The sequence below is a fragment of the Hemiscyllium ocellatum genome, chromosome 17, assembly GCF_020745735.1.
Source record: "Hemiscyllium ocellatum isolate sHemOce1 chromosome 17, sHemOce1.pat.X.cur, whole genome shotgun sequence".
NCBI lineage: Eukaryota > Metazoa > Chordata > Chondrichthyes > Orectolobiformes > Hemiscylliidae > Hemiscyllium > Hemiscyllium ocellatum.
Window position 1 is genome coordinate 50,941,971 of NC_083417.1, and position 22,245 is coordinate 50,964,215.

Genomic DNA, 22,245 nt, shown 5'->3' on the forward strand with positions numbered 1-22,245 from the left:
TCTGTGACTAGTGGTGTTCCGCTACTGGGATCCATACTGGCACCTGCTCAGATGCAAACGTAGATGGGTGAATTGGAAAGTTTGCAGATGGCACAAAGATCAGTGGAGTTGTAGATAATGTAGGAAATTGTCAAAGGATACAGATCAATTGCAGATATGGGTGGAGAAATGGCAAATGGGAGTTTAATTCAGGCAGTTGAGGTCCTGCACTTTGGGAGATAAAATGTTAAGGAAACGTATACAGTTAAAGGTAGGTCTCTAAACAGCATTGATGTACAGAAGGATCTTGGGGTCCTAGTCCATAACTCCCTGAAAGTAGTCACAAGTAGATAATGTGGTAAAGAAGGCATGTGGCATGCTGCCTTTATTGGTCAGGGCATTGAATCCAAGACTCAGGATGTTATGAAGCTTTAAACGACTTCAGTTAGGCCTCACTTAGAGTATTGCATTCAATTCTGGTTGCCACATTACAGGAAGGATGTTGATAGAAGACTATAAATTTCAGATATATAGACAGTTGGCAGTCAGAACCTTTGAAATGTGGTGGTGGTGGAGACAGATACAATGGGGGGTGGTGGCATTTAAGGGCCTTTATCTAACACATGAATATGCCAGGAATGAAAGGATTTGTATCAAGGGCAGGCAGAAAGGATTAGTTTAATTTGGCGTCATGTTTGGCACAGCATTGGCCAAAATACCTATTTCTGTACTGTACTGTTCTGTGTCTCTGCCCAAGGGTGATCTTCCTGTCCCACCTCCATTTAAAATCCTTCAGTGTAAATTAAATCCCATTTGACGGTCACTTAAGAGTCTATGTCTGTTGGGGAGAAAGAAGGATTTTGTGTATCTTGATTTGCACTAATCTGAACAAAGGTTAGGAGGTTAGTTGTTGGTAGCCAGCCCCTTGACCTTGCTTCTAAACTCCATGGACTGCCTTGTTTATTTTGCCCCCACTATTCAACAATTGTACCTTTTGTCCCTCGTTCCTTCTCTATCTTGTGTGTCACTGTTTGCAGCATCAGTAGCAGCCACAGCTTCCTCCATGGTGCTGCCAAGGGCTGGACCTGCCAGCACCTCATTAGTAGCTATAGGTATCCTAGTGTCCACTAAAGTGTCTGAAACCTGGTAGACCTCTCCAGGAGTGAACACAAGTGGGTTGGCATTTCATGAGTGCGCAAGAGATCCATCAAACAAAGGAAGTTCTGCCCTTTAATTTTTCAGTGGAATTTGGGTAATGCCCCAACTGCAACCTATTTACTCAAAACCAAAAATAATTACATGACTTAGTATCGCAAATGTGAATACGTGACTGTCACCTCAAAATGGGGTTTGATTCACTGTTGTGTTGATCATGGGATTGTCTTAACTAATTGCTAATTTTCAGGTAAAATATTTAAAAAGTTGATTGCCTGGCTTCGGAACAAACGTGTTGATCTGTTGACTATGACTGGGTGTTGGGAGTAAGGGTTTTGTGAGCAAGGCCAACAGTTTTGTTTTATCCTGATATAATTGATGACTAGAAGCCAGTTTCTGGGAAATGGCCTGATGCTTTTAATTTGTCCTGTTGTGATACGGCTTAGGCAGTAATATTTAAAATAAATGTATAAAATCTGAATGACCAGTTAGTGTGTGTTTTATACTCTGAATAGAGGGAAGGCTAAAACAACACAACAATTTGAAACCAATACATACATGGCCTGTAAGTCTTTGAATTAGCATCAACGTACATTAACAGCTGAGCAATTATTCCCTTTAGGAATTATAATTAGAAGTGCTTCCATGAGTTTTATTAAATTGAGGAGCAAATATCTTTTAGTTCATGCTTAAAACTCCATGTCACTAAACTAAGCAAAAAATGAAGATAATGCGACTGCAAAGTTGTCTGTTCAATGTCCCAAACTAAATGCGAGAAAATCAATTCATTGGTTTAGATTGCTCATTGACCAAACCATTAGTAAGGTTTAGTGTTGACCTGTTTAAGTTTGGATATTTTGCTTTTGTTTAGAAAAGGGATTTCAAGTTTTCTTTAAAATACATTTAAAATGTGAACCAATTTAAAGTGATCGTATTTAGATTCATATAATCATGTTTGTTACAGATCTATGTTGTTTCTTTATAGCATTGACTGTGCAGGAATTTTGAAACTACGCAACTCTGATATTGAACTTCGCAAGGGTGAAACTGACATTGGAAGAAAAAATACAAGAGTTCGCCTTGTTTTCCGTGTGCATATCCCACAGCCCAATGGAAAAGTTGTCTCACTGCAAGCAGCTTCCATTCCTGTTGAATGCTGTTAGTATTAAATTCACATTCGTTAAACTTTTTTTTTCCTATTTTGTTTTCCTTCATGCTTCCAAATTTTCCCACAGATATTGCTGCATTTGCAACCTATTTTATTTGGCAGGTACAAACGTCTCAATCTTGTGCCTCCTACTAGTCGTTGTTAGTTCTTTATGATTACCTTTAAGAAATCAGCTGACAGTAAAGTTTGAGGAAAGGACTCTTGTGTAGAGATGGTGTCCCTACCTCTGGGTCAGAAGGTCAGAGTTTGATACCCACCTGCTCCAGTGGTCTGTTGTAATTGGTTGATTTAAAAATATATACATGTTGGTTTATAGTCATGTTTAAGGGGCTGTTGTGGTGCAGTAGTGGTGTTCCTACCTCTGAGCCAGGAGGCTGGAGTTCAGGTCTCAGATAAATGCTAGATAAATCGCAAAACATCTAAACAAGTTAATTTAAAAGATCTTTCATAAAATTTGAGAGAAGGGCTCTTGTGGTACAGTGGTAGCATCAGGTGGTCCAGGTACGAGTCCTATCTGCTCCAGACTTGTGTAATAACATCTCTGAACATCTTGATTTAGAAAATAACTATAATAAAATTATATGCAGCTTTTCACTTCACTTCAGCTTCCCCTTTGCCTGCTCTACCTATCCAAACTCTGGAAGCATGAAAAGTGACAAAGCCCGCTTCTAAAAATCAGAGTTAGCCCTGGTTGTTGGCTTGAGGAAGGAAAGAAAGGGAAGCAGAGCAATGTTGTTAACTTGTACTTTACTCAAGAGTCTTCGTATGTGGAAGTCTTCATATGGCAGATGGGTGCAGAGGTAGATTCAAGCAGACTTAATTTGAGTTAATATATTTGGGCACTGTTTACAATGTCAGATATTTTTGCGAACTTGCTTTGAAAGTTGTTCATTCTTCACTGTGTCTAGAACTTTAGCAGAGGCACCTCTATGCTGTGCCACGATTCAATTATGTATGAACGCAAGCTTCTTATTGCCTCAGTAATTAAATGTTTCAGATACAAAATGCTTTTCCTTTTATGTGACCAATCTTGTATTAGAAATAATATGTCACAATGATTTAATCACTGCATGTTTCCTAAGCACTCTTCATTTTTAAAGCAAAAAATCACATTTGATTAAACTTTAGGTCAGATTTTCTGTTTGAACGTTTTACACTTCCATAATTAACCTATTATCTCAATGCCATCAAAATTCAAACGAAGATCCTAAAACCTTTTCAGCTGTACCTGAAAATAATCATTAGATGCTTTGTTGATATTGAATTTGCCCTAAATTACATTACAGAATGCTGGAATAGAGTGCACATTTGGACCACGTAGGTGCATCCTCATAGCAGGAAAAATAGAACTGCACTGTATTTGCATTTAAGCAATTTTTAAAATGTGGTTTTGTGATATATACAAGGTTGCGCACTTAATTCTTGTGCAGTATAATCTGTTGACAATTTATATGACCTCTAAGACATTGCATGAAATTTATTGACATAGCAAATGTTATTTGTTAAGCCTTTTTTGGTAATCCCAGTTATTTGATTAATTCAGCTCAGCGTTCAGCTCAGGAACTTCCTCAGATTGAAAAGTACAGCACCAATTCATGCTCAGTCAATGGTGGAGAAGAAATGATTGTTAATGGCTTCAATTTTCTTCCGGAATCTAAGATTGTCTTCCTTGAAAAGGGCCCAGGTATGGAATTATGGAATTGGCTGTGGTGAATATTATTTGAAGCTATAAATAGCTAATTATGTTTATTTCCAGGAAAAAGTGAATTCAGTTTGATTTATTGTTGTCATATGTATCTGAGTACAGTTAAAAGTTTTGTTTTGCGAGCAGTACGCACAGATCGTAACATGCAAGAACACAGGGTATTTAAATAGAGCGAAACATACAGAGTGATGTGCTCAAGAGCGCACAAAAGCAAGATTAACATTAGATTTGAAATTAGGTCTGTTCAGCAGTCTAATAACAGCAGGGAAAAAGCTGTTCTTGAACTGTTGGTACATGTGTTTAAGCTTCTATATCTTCTGCCTGAAAGAAGAGGTTGGAAGAGTGTATTACAGGTGGGAGGGGTATGCTCCTTAAATGCCTACATTCTAATCTCATGTTATCATTCTTATGACGTTAACTAAATAAAAGAATAAATCAGATTGGAAAATTGAACAATAAATTCTAAAGTATTTTATGTCGCGATATCTTTACTACTACATTTCAGTGGCTACTTTTTTTCTATTTATTACTATTAGATTCATTGTAAACTTGGTGTTATACTTGACACTGGACTGAATTTGCAGCCACATATTCATGATATTGTTAAGTTTACAATGGCATCGTGGTCAGCACAGACAAGGTGGCCCAAAGGCCCTGTTCCTATGCTGTACTGTTCTGTATTCTATGTTCCACCAGTCTCTTTTTTGAGGTAGTTGTACTCATCTAATTATTTTTTATTCATTTCTTTTGTTAAGAATGTGGATGTCCCTGACTCGGCCAGCAGTTGTTGCCTATACCTAACTACCCTTGAGCTAAGTGGTTTGCTGGGTTATTTCAGAAGGCAATTAAGAATCATCCACATTGCTGACAATAGAGATGTCAGATTTCCTTAAACGACATTAGTGAGCCAGATGGGTAGTTATGACAATCTACAATGGTTACATAATTACCATTAGACCAGTTTTTAATTCCAGATTTTCATTGAATTCAAATTTAACCATCTACCATGGGTTTGAGCCCATGTCCCCACAGTGTTAGTCTTGGAATTGCCGAGTTGTGTCCTGATAACAGAAAGCAGGACAAATCTAACTCAGCCAATTGCCATGCTATCTGTCTTCTGTCAGTGATCAGCAGCATCATGGAAGAAATTGTCAACAGTATAGCCAAACAGCACTTGTTTAGCAATAACCAACTCTTTGATGCTCCATTTGGGTTTGGGCCACGCAGCTCCTGACTTCATTTACAGACCTCTTCCAAGCATGGACAAAAGAGCTGAATTCCAGAGTAAAGACGAGAGTGACTGTTCTTGAAATCAAGCCAGCAGTTGACCGAATATGGCATCATGGAATTCAAGCAACGCAGGAGTCGGTAGAAATCAGAGGATAACTCTCTGCTGTTTGGTGGCATATCTAGTGCAAGGGAAAGGTGGTTGTAGTATGGAAGGTCAATCCCTCAGCCACAGGACAGTGGTGAGGCCTATTCTGGAATACTGTTCAGACAGTTTACGAAGGATATTATTAAGCTACAGCATGTTCTGAAGAGATTTACCAGGGTGTTGCCAGGTATGGAAAGTTTTAGTTATAAAGAAAGGCTGGATAAGCTGGAACTTTTCTCACTGGAGTGTAAGAGGCTGAGAGGCAACCTGACGGAAGTTTATAAAATGATGACAGGTATAGGTAGAGTTAATAGTTTTCCTAGGTTGGGGAATTTCACTACTCGAGGGCACATTTTATGGTGAGAGGAGAGAGATTTAAGAAAGACTTGAGGGGCAAATCTTTTTTGCACTGTGGCTTATGTGGGGAATGAATGTCTTAAGGAAGTGGTGGATGTGGGTGCAATTATCGCATTTAAAAGATACTTGGATAAATACATGAATAGGAAAGGTTTGGAGGAATATGAACTGGGAACAGGAGGTGGGGCTATTCCATTTGGGATTATGTTGGGAATAGACTGGTTAGACCAAAGGATCTGTTTCCGTGCTATATGACTCTTAAGTTGTGTCCTAGGTCCAATCCTCATCTGAATCTTAGTCAATGACCTTCTCTTCTTCTTAAGGTCAGAAATAGGAATATTTTCTGATGATTACATAGAAATATAAAAGATAGGAGCAGGAGGTGGTCTTTCGGACCTTCAAGCATGCTCTGCCATTCATCACAACCATGGCTGATCTTCCAACTCAGTAGCCTAATCCCACTTTTTCCCCATAATCTTTGATCCCATTCACCCCGAGTGCTATATCGAGTTGCCTCTTGAATATATTCAATGTTTTGATATCAATTATTTCCTGTGGTAATGAATTCCACAAGCTTACCGCTACTTTGGATTAAGAGATGTCTCCTTATCTCTACCCCAAATCTTTAGACTGGTTCTGGTCACACCCACCATCAGGAACATCCTCCCTGCGTCTACCCTAGTAGTCTGTTAGAATTTGAAGTCTCTTATGAGATTCTCTCTCCCTCTGACCCATCCACCCACTAATAGTCTGAACTCCAGGAAAATGTTTCTAACCTCGTCAACCTCTCCTCGTATACTATCCCTGGAAGCAGCCTAATAAACCTTCACTTCACTCCTAAGGAAAGAATACCAAATCGGCACATAATATTCTTGGTGTGGCCTCTCCAAGGCCCTGTATAACTGCAACAACACATTCCTGCTCCTGTACTCGAAACGTCTTGCACTAAAGGCCAGCATACCATTTGCCTTCTGCACTTTCACGCTCACTCAATGACACCCAGGTCCTGCTGCACACTCCCCTTTCCCAATTTACAGCCATTCAGGTAGTATTCTGCCTGCTTGTTTTTGCTTCCAAAGAGAATAACCTCCCATTCATCAAAATGATACTGTATCTGTCATTGATTTGTCCACTCACCCAACCTGCCCAGGTCATGCTGAAGGATCTCTACATCTTCGTCACAGTTCACTATCCCACCTGAATTGGTATCAGCTGTGAACTTGGAGATATTTTGTTCATCCAAATCATTAATAAATATTGTCAACATTTGGGGTCCCAGCACTGGTCACTGTGGCACCCGACTAGTTCCTGCCTGCCAATTTGAAAATGACTCATTAATTCATATTCTTTGTTTCCTGTCTGCCAGCCAGTTTTATATCCAACTCAATACTTTCCCCAATCCTATGCACTTTAATCTTGCACAATAATTTCTTATGTGGGACTTTGTCCAAATATATGAATTGACTGGGTCCCCCTTGTCAACTGTACTAATTACATCTTCGTAGAATTCCAATAAATGTCAAATATGATTTCCCCTTCATAAATCCATGCTGACTCTGTCTGATTGTGCCACTGCTTTCTAAATGCTCTGTTATGACATTGTATAAATTCTCCCCACTATTGATGTTAGGCTTGCTGTTCTGTAATTCACTGTTTTCTCCCTACCTTCCTTTTTGAATAATTAAGTGACATTAAGTACCCTCCAATCTGCAGCGACTGTTCCAGAGTCTATAGAATCCTGGAAGATCACCACCAGTGCATCCACTATTTCTACAGCCACTTTCTTCAATACTCTGAAATGTAGATTATTGGGCCCTGGGGATTTATTTGCTTCAATCCCATCAATTTTCCGAGCGCCATTTCTCTACTAATAATGATTAACACTCAGTTCGTCCCTCTCACTAAATCTTGCATTCTCCAACATTTCTGGTATCTGATTTATGTCCTTCAGAATTCCCCCTCTATGGCCTTGTGGCTAATTTGATTTGCCCAATCTATGTACAGATTAAAATCACCCATGATGACCGATCTTCCCCTGTCACATGCAACTCCAATTTCCTGTTTAATGCCATTCTCAACATCACCACTGCTGTTTGGGGGCCTATACATGACACCCAGTAATGTTTTCTGTCCCTTGGTATCTCTCAACTCTACTCTATACAGGCTCCACGTTGTGAGAGCTAATATCCTTTCTCACTATTGTGTTCATTTCCCCTTTAACCGGCAATGCCACTCCATCACCATTTCCTTTTTGCCTGTTCTTCCTAAATACTGAATACCCTCTGACATTCAGTTTCCATCCCTGGTCGCCCTACAGCCATGTATCCATAATTCCAATTATATTGTACCCATTTACATCTATCTGTGCAATTAGTTCACCCACTTTATTGCAAATGTTCTGCGCTTTAAGCTTCTTTTTAACATTGTTTGTCTCACTCCCAATATTTTTCTCAACAGTCTTGTTTGAATTTTGTCCTTGGTTTCTCTGCCTGTCACTACTTCTTTCCTTTTCTGTCTTCTGTTTTTGTCCTTGCTGTCTCCTCCTCCTCTAACTACTTACATAGCTTCCCATCCCCTGGCAAATCTCCCCTCAACCGCTCTAGCAAACACTCCCCTGGGGCATCCGTACCAGTCCTGTCCAAGTACAATCCATACAATTTATACAGGTCCCACTTCGAACCACTCCCAATGCCCCAAGAATCTGAAACCGTCCCACTGCGCAGCATTGCACAATGTTCAGCACCATTTGCAATTCCTCAGATACTGAAACAGTCCATGTCCATATGAGGCAAGACCTGGATGACATTCAGGCCTGACTAGTAACCAGTAATGTTGCACCAAACAGGTGGCTAGGCAATGATGGATGAGAAATGAAAATTCAATCCAATGACATTTGATCAAGACAAAAGATGGAAAATTATCGGCCAATTCGCCTAACCTCGGTTGTTGGTAAAATTCTAGAATCCGTCGTGAAGGATGAGGTTTCTAAATTCTTGGAAGAGCAGGGTCGGATTAGAACAAGTCAACATGGATTTAGTAAGGGGAGGTCGTGTCTGACAAACCTGTTAGAATTCTTTGAAGAGGTTACAAGTAGATTAGACCTGGGAAACCCAGTGGATGTGATCTATCTAGACTTCCACCTTTGATAAGGTGCCACACGGGAAGCTGCTGAGTAAAGTGAGGGCCCATAGTGTTCGAGGTGATCTACTGGTATGGATTTAGGATTGGCTGTCTGACAGAAGGCAGAGAATTGGGATAAGAGGTTCTTTTTCAGAATGGCAGCCGGTGACAACTGGTGCCCCACAGGGTTCAGTGTTGGGACCGCAGCTGTTCACGAATGATCTGGATGAAGAGACTGGGTGCATTCTAGCGAAGTTTGCCGATGATATGAAGATAGGTGGACAGGCAGGTAGTACTGAGGAAGTGGGGAGGCTGCAGAAGGATCTAGACAATTTGGGAGAATGGCCCAGGAAATGGCTGATGAAGTTCAACGTGAGCAAATGCGAGGTCTTGCACTTTGGAAAAAAGAATACAAGCATGGACTACTTTCTAAACGGTGAGAAAATTCATAAAGCCAAAGTACAAAGGGAACTGGGAGTGCTAGTCGAGGATTCTCGAAAGGTAAATATGCAGGTTGAATCTGTGATGAAGAAAGCGAATGCAATGTTGTCAGTTATCTCAAGAAGGTTGGAATATAAAAGCAGCGATGTGCTACTGAGACTTTATAAAGCTCTGGTTAGGCCCCATTTGGAGTACTGTGTCCAGTTTTGGGCCCCACACCCAGGAGGGACATACTGGCACTGGAGCGTGTCCAGCGGAGATTCACACGCGGATGATCCCTAGAATGGTAGGTCTAACATACGAGGAACAGCTGAGGATCCTGGGATTGTATTCATTGGAGTTTAGAAAGTGAAGGGGAGATCTAATAGAAACTTACAAGATAATACATGGCTTGGAAAGGGTGGATGCTAAGAAATTGTTTCCTTTAGGCGGGGAGACTAGGACCCGTGGGCACAGCCTTAAAATTAGAGGGGGTTCAATTCAGAACAGAAATGCGGAGACATTTCTTCAGCCAGAGAGTGGTGGGCCTGTGGAATTCATTGCCGCAGAGTGCAGTGGAGGCTGGGACGCTAAATGTCTTCAAGGCAGAGATTGATAAATTCTTGATGTCACAAGGAATTAAGGGCCACGGGGAGAATGCGGGTAAGTGGAGTTGAAATGCCCATCAGCCATGATTAAACGGCGGAGTGGACTCGATGGGCTGAATGGCCTTACTTCCACTTCTATATCTTATGGTCTTATTCAGTGAGGGTACCATCATTGAATCCCTCACGGTCAACGTCCAGGGGTTACCATTGACCAGGTATATAAAAACTGACTGTGAGATCAAGTGCAAAGCTAGAGATTTTGAGGCAAGTAACTCCCCTCCCATTGATGGTTTATGCCCGAAACGCCAATTGAATTGCTTTTCAGATGCTGCTGTGCCTTTTCCAGTGCCACACTTTATCGACTTTGACTCTCCAGTGTCTGTGGTCCTGTTTCCTCTTACAAGATGCAAATCTGGAGTATGATGGAATATTCCCCACTTGCCCACCTCTCAACGTCCAGGCAAGTGGGGGATATTTAATCCTGAAGAGAGATTTTAACTAGGCAGAACAGTCAAATGGCCAACCGACAGTGTAGTATTTCTAAGTAAGTAGAGTAATCCTTTTAATGGATGAATTCTATGATGTAATGTCTTTGGAACATTTTTCATTGGTTGCATTAGAGCCATATTTTGATTATTTATCAAAACTGCCAATCAGAGTAGCAGCTCCCTTGCTGGTCATCTTATTCATATCTCTTCAGCCTTATTTGTTCGCTTGATATAACTCTATTCCTCTTAATTCCAGATCAGCAATTGTAGCTTGAGCAAATTGGCAAGCAACTGAATCAGACTGTGTGTATGTGTGTGTGTTTGTAAGTGTGTACAAATTAGAGTAACCCGGAAGTAATATTTTGAAATATTTAATTTCAGCTGTATTTAAGTTGGGCTGCGGTCAAGGTTCTGATGAATTGAGCAATGAAAACAATTGATAGGACTTTAAACTATTAAAAAATTGAGATTGTAGGATCAGGTAAAGTTATTTTACAATTCTGAACAGCACAGTCGAGGCTATAGAGCAGAACAGTGATTTGGATGGAGTAAGCAGATTATGTCAGAAAAAAGGTGAGTTTAATAATGGTGATATTGTATTAGTGAGCAAGATCATCAGGGAAAAATAGGAAAATATTAAAATTAAATTTTGAATGCATAAAGCAAAATTAGTTGAAATAATGATATAACTGAAACACAAATAAAATTCGGCAGATAGGGAAAGTCTAAAACAAAATCAGAAACTGTTGGAAGTACTCAGCAGATCATGGCATTGGGAATAGAGAAACAATGTTGCGTTAATGGCCTTGCAAATCAACGTTAAGGAACTAACTGGTGAACAGGCTGTTTTAGATCACTATATAATGAGAGAAGGTTAATTAAGTTATCTTACAGTTAAGGCCTGATATGTTTCTGTAACTTGGTTATTCCATTGTGTCCATTTCTTTTTTGTACCAAGAGTCCTGGGTTCAAATCCTATCTGTCCCTTGGTGTATCATAACACAGCTGAACAGAATGATTTAGAAAGAGCTACTTGTTCACCTATTTCTGTTTTCCTAAAATTTACCTACCCTTTTAATCGTTTTTAATTTACTCATGAGAAGTGTACATCACTGGCTGCTCAGCATTTATTGCCCATCCTTAGTTGCTGTTGAGAGAGTGGTGGTGAGCTGCTGCCTTGTCCCACTGCAGTGCATGTGCTGTAGGTAGATGCACCGGAAAGGAATTCAGGATTTTACCCGTGACAGTGATGGAACAATGATGTATTTTCAAGTAAGGAAGGTAAGTAGCTTGGAGTGCAACACATATTTCCATGTATCTGCTGCCCTTGACCTTCTAGATGGAAGTGATCGTAGGCTTAGAAGCTGCCATCTCAACATCTCTGGTGATTTCTGCAGTGCACCTTTTAGATAGTATACACTGCTGCTACTGTGTGTCAGTGGTGGAGGGTGTGGATGTGGTCCCACTCAAGTGGGCAGCTTTGTTCTGGATGGTGTCAAGCTTCTTGAGTTTTGTTGGAGTTGTACTCATCCAGGTAAATGAGGATGTTTCCATCATATGCCTGACTTGTGGTTTGTAGATGATGGACAGGCTTTGGGGAGTCAGGAGGTGAGTTACTTGCTACAGGATTCCTAGCAGCAGACATATTCGTTTTGCTCCTTCTGTTCATACATGATTGACTGTTGTAAATATTATAAACAAGTTTGTTTTATTTGTTCATGGAATGTGAGCATCCCAGGGTAGACCGGCATTTATCTCTCATTCCTAATTGGCCAGACAGCAGTTAATAATCAACTGCATTGCTGAAAGTCTGGAGTCCTATTTAGTCCAGACCAGATAAAGATGGGAGATTTCCTTCCCTAAAGGACATGGCTCACAAGCGCCTTGTCTAACTGAACAATATTAAAGATAAATATATTCTGGTCTTTGCTTATTGGTTTTGAGATATTAGAATATGTTAAGAATATTTTAAAAAAACAAATAAAGGAAGAGATGATGGCTTTGCTGTTTATACCTAACTGCTTTTATATTATAATAGGAGATTGTCACATTCAGGAATCTAAAACGTATGTGGGAGAAAGATCACTGGCAGTTGTTTGGCTTTTTTTTTCTCTTTCTGGGAATTTACTGAAATATCAAATCCTCAAACATCCTTTGATCAAGCCATTAAACTGATCATTCTCAGATTGAAATTACTTATTCCCAGCAAATGGGAATAAGTTACCTCTGAACAGAAGGTTCGAGTTCAAGTCCCACTTGCCCTGGAGTGGTATCATAACATGTCCAAAGAGGTGGTTGAAGAGTAGTTTATATTTGATAGGAAAAAGTCTAGACAATCTGAATGTTTGACATTCATTTCCTCACCCTTTATGTGGTGAACATCTTGATTGTGATAACTCTGTGCAGTTGACTGACCATTTACAATTCCCTGGACAGGTATAGTTAGCTGGCCCTGACTTACTGCGTTCAGAACACCTGACCAAAAGACTGTATCCTATGAGTGTGGATTGCTGATAACCATGACAAGCTCCATGGCTTTGTGTCTATGCTAGATGGCACAACAAGACAGTATTTCTGTGTTCCTGGTATCTCTGGCTGAAAGACAAAGCAGGTAAGGATACTGTGAGTATCCACATTGGATCAGAGTGAGCAAGCACTGAGAGCCTGTGCCTGTGCCTGACCCTATGGCCTGGAGATGCAACCTGGTCAACTCCATGAGCTAGGTGTGTGTACCTGAGAATGCAATGTCTTTGAAGCAGCATTATAATATAGTTGCCAGTGCAGGCCAAAGTGCAGCATTGAAGTACAGAAGTGTACTATAAGTGGTTTGGGCGATATGTCACAAGTTTTCTTAGAAGCTGGTATGTATCGAATACCAGTGTCTATGAGCATGGAGCGCACATGACCAGTTCCTTAGAATGTAGCCTGAGATGTTTGTGTCTGGTGTCCAATATAGAGGTACTTCCAAGTGAGTGGCAATCTGAAGCCACCAAATACGCACTTTGATTTTCATGAATTCTCGATGCTGAACAAAAACTGCGAAAGAACTGCAGATACTGGAAATCAGAAACAAAACAGAATCAAAACAGTTCTGAAGAAGAGTCACTGGACTTGAAAAGTGAACTCTGCTTTCTCTCCATAGATGCTGTCAGACTTGCTGAATTCTCCCAGCAATTTCTGTTTCTGAATCTCTGCGTATCTTCTTTGGCATGTTTGGCATGATAGGAAGCTGAATATTAATGAAGCATTTAACAAGCTATTATCCTCCTTAATTGGCAACTCATCAGTGCCTATCAAGAATCTTGGCAAGTACAAAAAGGATGCAGCATTTGCTCCTGACATCGAGAAAGATCTCATTGAACTATTCTCACGTCTCCGCTACTAATCTCGCCATAGCCAACGTTGCTTATACATTTTATAAAATTCCACTTTCTGAATTCCATTTAGATACCTTGGGAGGCACTTTAGTTAACTACAGACTTCATGTCACATCTTTCAAGACTACCATATTTAGAATTGTTGCAGTGCACTTCAAAAGTGTCATGTCACAAGGTATCACAGTTCCGAAGCATCACTCGGTTGCAATGCAGAAATTCAGAACTGGCTCATATCATCTCTGATCTGTGTGTTGTCAATCAAGATAAACTAAATGTAAGCCAGTAAAATATTTTGAAGTGCCAATGAGGCAGAAGAATCTTGCAGAAAAATAATTCATTTTTTTGAAGTTGCTATTCATGAATTAGCAAGTACAACATAGTAGAATTCACATCATTTCACAATTTTTTTTTCCAACACCAATGCAGTCCATCACATAAGTGATTTGTACACAACTTGAACTAACAAAACAAATTTTGTGAATATCAATAACCCAATCCTTTGTCTTTGTTATGTAATATTCAATATGGTGCGGAACATTTGCCCACATAACCCTCTTTATCTAGAGTTTGAAAGCTTCACGTGTGCTTATGTGGTGAGATTTCCAGCTACTGTGGGCAGATTTGTCTCCCTATATCAAGGTAAAAATCAAAAGACTTAAAGTTCTAAATTTATCTCTATGCAACCACAATCACTAAAACCACCTGTGTCTTCGAATTGAAAACTTAAAAATGCCACCTAAATTGCAAGTGGTAGGAAAAGGCAAAATCTATTTTTTTTATACCCATCAACACTTTGTAGCCTAATGTCATTAATTGAATATCATTAGCTGAGTAATGTATGGGAAGTGTTTTATATTATGGTATTGTTGAGGGTTTTATTTTTGCAAATGAGTGTCAGAAGGAATGTTAATAAGAGCCCCTAATGCTGAGCTTGGATATACAAACTGCAGTCAGTCAGGGGAGAAAGAGGGGGTTGCAGATGTTGGAGATCAGAGTCAAAAGGTGTGCTGGAAAAGCACAACCAGTCGGGCAGTGTCCGAGAAGCAGGAGAGTCGACATTTCAAGCATAAGCTGTTCATCAGGGATCGTTCCTGATTAAGAGCTTATGCTCAAAACGTCAACTCTGCTGCTCCTCGGATGCTGCCTGACCAGCTGTGCTTTTCCAGCACCACACTTTTTGACTCTGCAATCAGGTCCGATTAATGAAGAAACCAGAAGTTTAAAAGAAAATGTGTGAAATGTAATTAATTTTAAAAATTCAGTTGTTTGGAAGACATTCCAATGAGGCTAAAATTGAGAGCAAGGAATGCAATTTGCTTTATCTAGAAAGAAAATGAACTTGAACATGTGTAAAACTAAGATAACACCAATATGAATTTCCTAGCAACAAAATAGAGCAAGCAAGCCGAGAATAATTTGATATTCAATTCTAGTTTCAGTTTGTTTTTCGCTCTCAATATCTTAATTTGAAGTGGTATGTGTAGTAGTAATGAAATTAGTGCTGAGTTACAGATGTCTTCAGTTTTTCTTTAAGAACCTCCTTAAAACCCAACTCTTGTTGTAACTTGTTGATCATCTGCCCTAATATCTTTTTATTTAGCTTAGTGTCAAATTTGTTTTATTGCACCCCTCTGAAGCTCCGTGGGGTACTTTGTTACTTTAAATGTACTGTATAAATGCATGTCTGCCTCTACTAATGTCATTCCCTTATTGTAAAAGGGCTATTAATCAGAAATCACCATTTATCTCTCCCATTTTAACACAGTGGGGGTAAGGTGAAGAGGAAGACCCCAAGAAATAACTATCTGATACATTACGGGAACTGAACCCATGCCTCTGTTGCTGTAGCCGTTTGAATTAACAGTTCCAATAAGTGCATGCAGTTGTTGTAGACTTTTTTTGCCAAAATATTTAATGTAGTTAACTAATTATAATAATTGCATTGATTATATTGGTGTAGTTACATTGGGATGTTGGTTTTAAAGATTTAAACATTGACAATTTTGGCAAGAAGTTCATTTCTTTTATAGAACAATTGTGCATAAAGTTTAGATTTTCATCCTGCCTAAGCAAAAATTATTTCCAAAATTTTTAGTAATAAAACTTGACTCCTATTCTGTGTCTGTCAGCATAGAGATGTAAAGCACAGAAACAGACCCTTCAGTCCAACCGACCAGATATCCCAATCCAATCTAGTCCCACCGGCCAGCACCCGGCCCATATTCCTCCGAACCCTTCCTATTCATATACCCATCCAAATGCTTTTTAAATGTTGCAATTGTACTGGCCTCCACCACTTCCTCTGGCAGCTCATTCCATACATGTACCACCCTCTCACCCTAAACCTTTGCCCTCTAGTTCTGGACTTGTCCACCCCAAGGAAAAGTCTTTGTCTATTTGTCATAAGTTCAACCTCGCATCCGCATAATTCATATAGGTTATAGATGGTTTAGGCACCAGCACTGGTCCCTGTAACACCCTACACATTACAGCTTGGCAACCCAAAAAAGATCCATCCATCTCTGCTCTCTGTTGCTTGTTAGCTAACCAAAGCTATTACCCCGTACTTCACAATTGCTTACTTTGTATGTAACCTTTGAGGTACCTTATTAAATGCCTTTTGGAAATTGAAATATGCCACATTCACAGGCTTCCTTTTAACTACCTTCTTTGTTACTTCTTCAAAAAGATAGTTAAACATAAGATCAGAAGAACAGGAGAGTCCGCATTTTGGGCAAGACTGATGAAGGGTCCTGCCCGAAATGTCGACTCTTCTGCTGTTCTGATGCTGCTTGACCTGAAGTACTTTTACCAGCTCCACAACTTATTGACTCTGGTTTTCCAGCATCTGTATTCCTCACCATCTCCAATTAAACATGAGATCCCTTTCACAAAACCATATTGACCCTGCCTGATAACAGTTATTTTCCAAATAAGTGCTATAACTTCCTTAAAATGGATTCTAGCAATTTCCCCTTGACCAAAGTTAGACTAACTGGCTTATATTTTCCTGCTTTCCGTCTCCCATCATTCTTGAATAATAGTGGTACATCAGCTATTCAATTTACTGGGAATATCAGAAATTTTGGAATTTTTTAACCAATGCCTGTTTATAGAAAAGACTATCTAGCTGCAAAATATAGGATAGACAATTAGCTTGTGTTTGAAATAATGCATAATCATAGTTACAGTTAGTGAATAAATTTATATCAACTGTTTCTAGCAATGGAGCGTATATATAGACAGCATGAAATTGGATGAAGAATAGGCAATGGTGGAACCGTAGAGAAAACAGAGGTTTAAGGGTAATATGGACTCGAAGCTTTTTAATTCAAGTGAAGCCTTACAGCTTCTACAGGAAGGATTTATAGACTAAATTCAGTTGGTTAAATATGCAGGTGATTAGGAATGACATCGAATTTGGTGAGATGGCCTGGGAACTACAAAATGGTACAAACTTCAAGTGAAATTTATGGACAAGGATGGAGGAGATTGCTACCAATGTGTGGTTTACATATAAAGAAAGTAAGTGATGTAAGACACTGATGGTTCAAACAGCTAAGCGTTATAATAAAAGATGTTAAACAATTTTTGGAGGCTCAAGCCTCGAAATGTTCAATCATTGGAGCAATAATCAACAAAGCAAAATAAATTATGAACTGTACAACTAAAATATTGAAAAGCACATTTGGAAAAAAAACATATTCAGATTGTGCGATATCAGACTGCACTCCTTGTAAAATTTGATTAATCAAAACACAGGAGAGTCATTTAAACTATGAAAACAGTTCAGAGAACAATTGTGTTGATCCTGAGTATCAGAATATTGACTCATGCCAAAAAGACTGGAGGAACATGGACCAAGAAAATAAAAGGGGTGAAAAAGGTAAATCTGCAATATTTAATACATATTATACCATTATAACATGACAAAGAACCCACGTATAAGGCAAATTAAGACATGATTTCAGTAAGGTCTTCAGTGTGATCAACGTAAGGATTAGGCATCAGTTTAGGATGATGGAGGCAAAGTTCCTGCAGTTGTGTAAACGATTCAATACTATGATATGACTACTAGGGGTTTTCTCGATGGAAATCTATAGTTGCATGAGTTTCATTATCTTGTAAAGCAAAGGGCTTCCACCCTTGCATTCACTTGTTTCTGGCAAATATGAAAAATTAATATTTTTAGATGTATTTTTATTTCTTATATGATTTGTCTAGAAACTGAAGTTTTATTGTCTGTGAAATGAAATCTAAATAGAGCATTTTCCACCTCCTGGTATGTATTCCAAGAAACAGTGGGATGAACAACAAACAAAATATTGAACTTTGTTTATTTTCATTTGGATTTTGACGGTTTAAGTGATCTGCCGTCTGATGTGGGCATCATTGACAAAGCCAGCATTTGTTGTCCCTCCTTACCTGCTACAACTGAGTGGTTTGATAAATCAATTCAAGAGGCCGTTTAGAATCAATCACATTGCTTTCGGTCTAAACTCGTACATCAGCCAGGCCCAGTTAAGGATGATAGATTTCCTTACTAAATGGCATTTCTGAACCAGTTGAGTTTTTACAATAATTAGTAACTTGTCATGATCACTGCTGGACAAAGTGAGGATTAAAGATGCTGGAGATCAGATTTGAAAAGTGTGGCCCTGGAAAAGCACAGCAGGTCAGGCAGCATCGAAGGAGCAGGAAAGTCTGTGTTTTGGTTTTTCCTGATGAAGGGCTTATGCCAAAACAATGACCATTACTGGGACTAGCTATCCGTTCCAGATTTAGTGATACATATTAAGAAACTATGTGGGGATCTCTCCTTGAGGGAATTATCATAAACAATCCTTTTCAAAATTAACGTATTTATTACTGGGCGTATTTTTCAAATTTCATCTGATATCACTCATTTGAGGTAAAATTCAGTGAATATCTCCATGGAACAATATTATGAAGTACTTTTTAATACTCATGATCAATGAACTTTGCTAGCTCTAAAGCATTGTGTAACTCTAAGCTGAAGACTCATCGTTATTTTTTGTTTTTTTTCTTGTCTGTTCTGCAGATACTGGCTGAAATGTTCATGTTATCCTCTACTCAAATTTGCAGTTACTTCATCCCCTAAAATAATGAATTTGATGTATTATTAACATTCCTAAGCTGGCAAAACCAGTGTATTGTAAATACAAATGAAATGCTATATGTAGATTGTACTTTAAAAGCAACACAAATGATAATAAAGAAAATGGTGTTTTGTTTTAAAGGGATTGTGTAGAAAACATTATGAATTATGTTGGCAATTGTGATTTCATTCTAACTTTGTGTGGTATTGATTTGTACAAACCAGATGACTCCTGTTTTGATGCCATGGTCAATTCTGCAGGCACTGGCTGAAATCCCAAGCTTCTATCCATGTTAGTTACTATCTGCATGAGTAACATGAGCCAGTAATTGTGAACCAACCTATCTCAGTTGAGGGTTCATAGTTCTGAATTTGGAAGGTTTTGGTTTTCAAACTGTACTTGTGGACTTAAATAAATAATTTAAGTTGATAACCAGGGATTCTTCCATTGTCTACTTATGACCCATATGGTGATTGCCGACTTTTGTATAGCTTAAAAAAGTATTTAAAATGTGGAATCTTATGGTTTTGTTCTGTTAGTAAATAACTGTTTCCAAATGTTGGTGCCTTTAATCAAAACGTTACTGGCCTCGAAACAGAGCCAATTTTGGAATATGCAATGGAATCATAGCAAAGTAAGTTCTCTGATTATTCTGATGTGTTTCACAGATGGGCGCCCTCAATGGGAGGTAGAAGGAAAAATTATCAGGGAGAAGTCACAAGGGGTAAGTTTTTTTTTTCTTTTTGATGTTATTCACTATGGTTAGATTTCAACTGCCGTATATATTTGGAGTGATTACTTATCATTGTTTCGATGAATGTTTAAAAAAAGTCATAAGTAACCTTTTCAGAATTTCTTCCAAATAATGTTGAACTGCCTGAGTTATGAAGATGAAAAGCAGTCGTCACATATTTTCCCTATTATCCATGTTGACTTGAACAATTGAAAATTTTGTTTGATTGCATGCAAGATTTTCTTGTACAGGTAGTTCTTCTGTAACACTCATTTCGTCAGCGCAAATTGGCTATAATGCGATTGATGAATTATGGACATTGTTTGCAATGTCAAGAACTTTCTGCTGAACAGGCATATCGGGTTTTCCATAGTGTGATCTTCTACAGCACGATCTTCTACAGTAGTTTTCCATAGGGCAGTTTTTCATAACACAAGGTTGCAGACAAACACAAGTGTCACGCTATAGCAGAGCAATCTGTAATTCTATTTTTTTTAAGGCAAAGGAAATGAAATGCCATTTCATGGTTGTCTGTCCTTTCAATAGGTTTAAGTAGAATAAACTTCATCTTGAAAAATTCTTCTTTAATTATGTGCCAAATACTTTAATTACTTTAAGTGCCATTGGAGACTTTACACATCCACACATTACTTCTTGATCAGAGGTTTTATTTTGCAATAAGATTTATTTTACCTCCTGCATCAAAATAGGCTAAAGTCTTCAAAAAAGTCAATCGAGCTTGATATTGTAATCTTGTGCCAATGATGATAATACTGTGTGTGTTGAGCTCAGCCTAATTTGATCATAACATCAGTAGTCAGTTATTTTCTGATTGGAAAATTTTGTTTGAGTATTTTGAAACCTAATCTTTGGAGTCTAATTATATTTTAAAATTTATACCATTTACACTTTATCATTTTTAAACCAAAAGCTCATTTTTGATCTTCCCAGTATCTCAAGTCCATTCTTCATTTTATTGAGGAGTGAAGTGAAATGTGGAAGATATCAGGAACTGAAATTGCAGTTTTATTATTGGTATTGCCGTACGAAATTCAAAAGCCACCTTGATGATGATCATCAATATTTACATTTTCAAACTTTAAACAGTAGAAAGCAAACAGTGCATGAATTTAATTTTGAAGTTATCTTATTTCAGGTTAATCTTGTTGTTGAAGTCCCTCCATACCATAACAAAAATGTTACGTCTGCAGTTCAAGTTCAGTTTTATGTTTGCAATGGCAAGAGAAAAAGAAGTCAGTCCCAGCGCTTTACTTACATGCCAGGTAAATAATTTCATTGCTTGTTCTATTTTGACTACCAAAAAAGGGCAAGTTATATTTTCTCTTCAATAAAATTGCATATTTCTTTAAAAAAAACCACTTGCTTTTCATTGTATTGCCGTTTCAAAGCTGTATGTTGACTTGAAATAAGTAAAATTCTAAGGAATGGACCCACAATACATATTTAACTAAAAAGTTTAAGTATTATATTAAACTCAAGAAAAGAGATGATTGTGCAAAGGTAGATGGCAGGTCAGAAAATTGGACCGAATGTAAAAACGGTAACAAAGAATTACTGCAAGATTAAAAAGGAGGAAAAATTAAGAGTATAAGAGAAAATTAGCCAAAGATATAAAAGCAGATAGAAAAACGTTATTTAGATACTTAAAAAGTAAAATGGTTAACGCAGTCACTGTTGGTCCTCTCAAAAGTCTGGGGAGTTATAAGGTTAAAAAGATGGCAGATGAATTGAACAGAGATTTTGTCAGTCTTCACCAGAGAAGATACGAGTAACATCCCAGAAATAGCTGTAAATCCGAAATCGAAAGAAAAGGAGCAACTGAAGAAAATTACAATCACCAGGAAAATAGTATGGAATAAATTGTTGGAATTGCAAGTTAACAGGTCATAGAACCATAGAGTTATACAGCACAGAACCGAACCCTTCGGTCCAACTTGTCTGCGCCAACTAGATATCCTAAACCCCTGATGGACTTTGTCCTTGGGTCTTAAAAGAGGTGGTTAGTGCGATAGTTGATGTGTTTAAATATTGGACTTTAATAAAGCCTTTGACAAGGTAAACTAACTAATAAAGTTAGATCAAATGGGATTCTCAGGGTGAGCTTGCTAGTTGGATACAAGACTGGCTTAATGGAATGACACGGAGCGTGATGGTGGAGGGTTGTTTTTCTGACTGGAGGTCTGTGACCAACTGTGTTCCACAGGATCGGTACTAGGTTCACTTTTGTTTGTCATTTATATAAAGATTTAGGTGAGAATACAGAAGGCATGGTTATTTAGTTTGCAGATGACACCAAATTTGATGGTAGCGTGGACAGCGAAAAAGGTAAGATAACAAAGATATTGATCGATTGGACCAATGGGAAAAAGAGTGGTAGATGGAGTTTAGTTTGGATAAATATGAGGTACTGCATTTTGATAAAACAAACAAGGGCAGGACTTAGACATTTAAAAACAGGACCTTGGGTGGTATTGTAGAAGAGAAGAACCTAGAGGTTCAGGTACATAATTTTTTGAAGTCTGCTTCACATGTAGATAGGATGGTTAAGAAGGTGTTTAACATGCTTGCCTTCATTGCTCAGACCTTTTGACTATAGGAGTTGGGATGTTATATTGAGAT

The 22,245-nt window shown here is 38.5% G+C and overlaps 1 protein-coding gene across 2 annotated transcripts in view; it reads left to right on the plus strand.

The window, feature by feature from the left end:
* The window catches only part of nfatc3a (nuclear factor of activated T cells 3a), a 169,356-nt gene that overhangs the window by 89,269 nt on the left and 57,842 nt on the right, over nucleotides 1-22,245 (plus strand). For both annotated transcript variants that reach the window (XM_060838146.1, XM_060838147.1), the window contains exons 5-8: nucleotides 2,120-2,292; nucleotides 3,846-3,986; nucleotides 19,541-19,596; nucleotides 20,762-20,888. In XM_060838146.1, coding sequence (XP_060694129.1) covers nucleotides 2,120-2,292; nucleotides 3,846-3,986; nucleotides 19,541-19,596; nucleotides 20,762-20,888 — 497 coding nt within the window. The remainder of the gene's footprint in view (nucleotides 1-2,119; nucleotides 2,293-3,845; nucleotides 3,987-19,540; nucleotides 19,597-20,761; nucleotides 20,889-22,245) is intronic.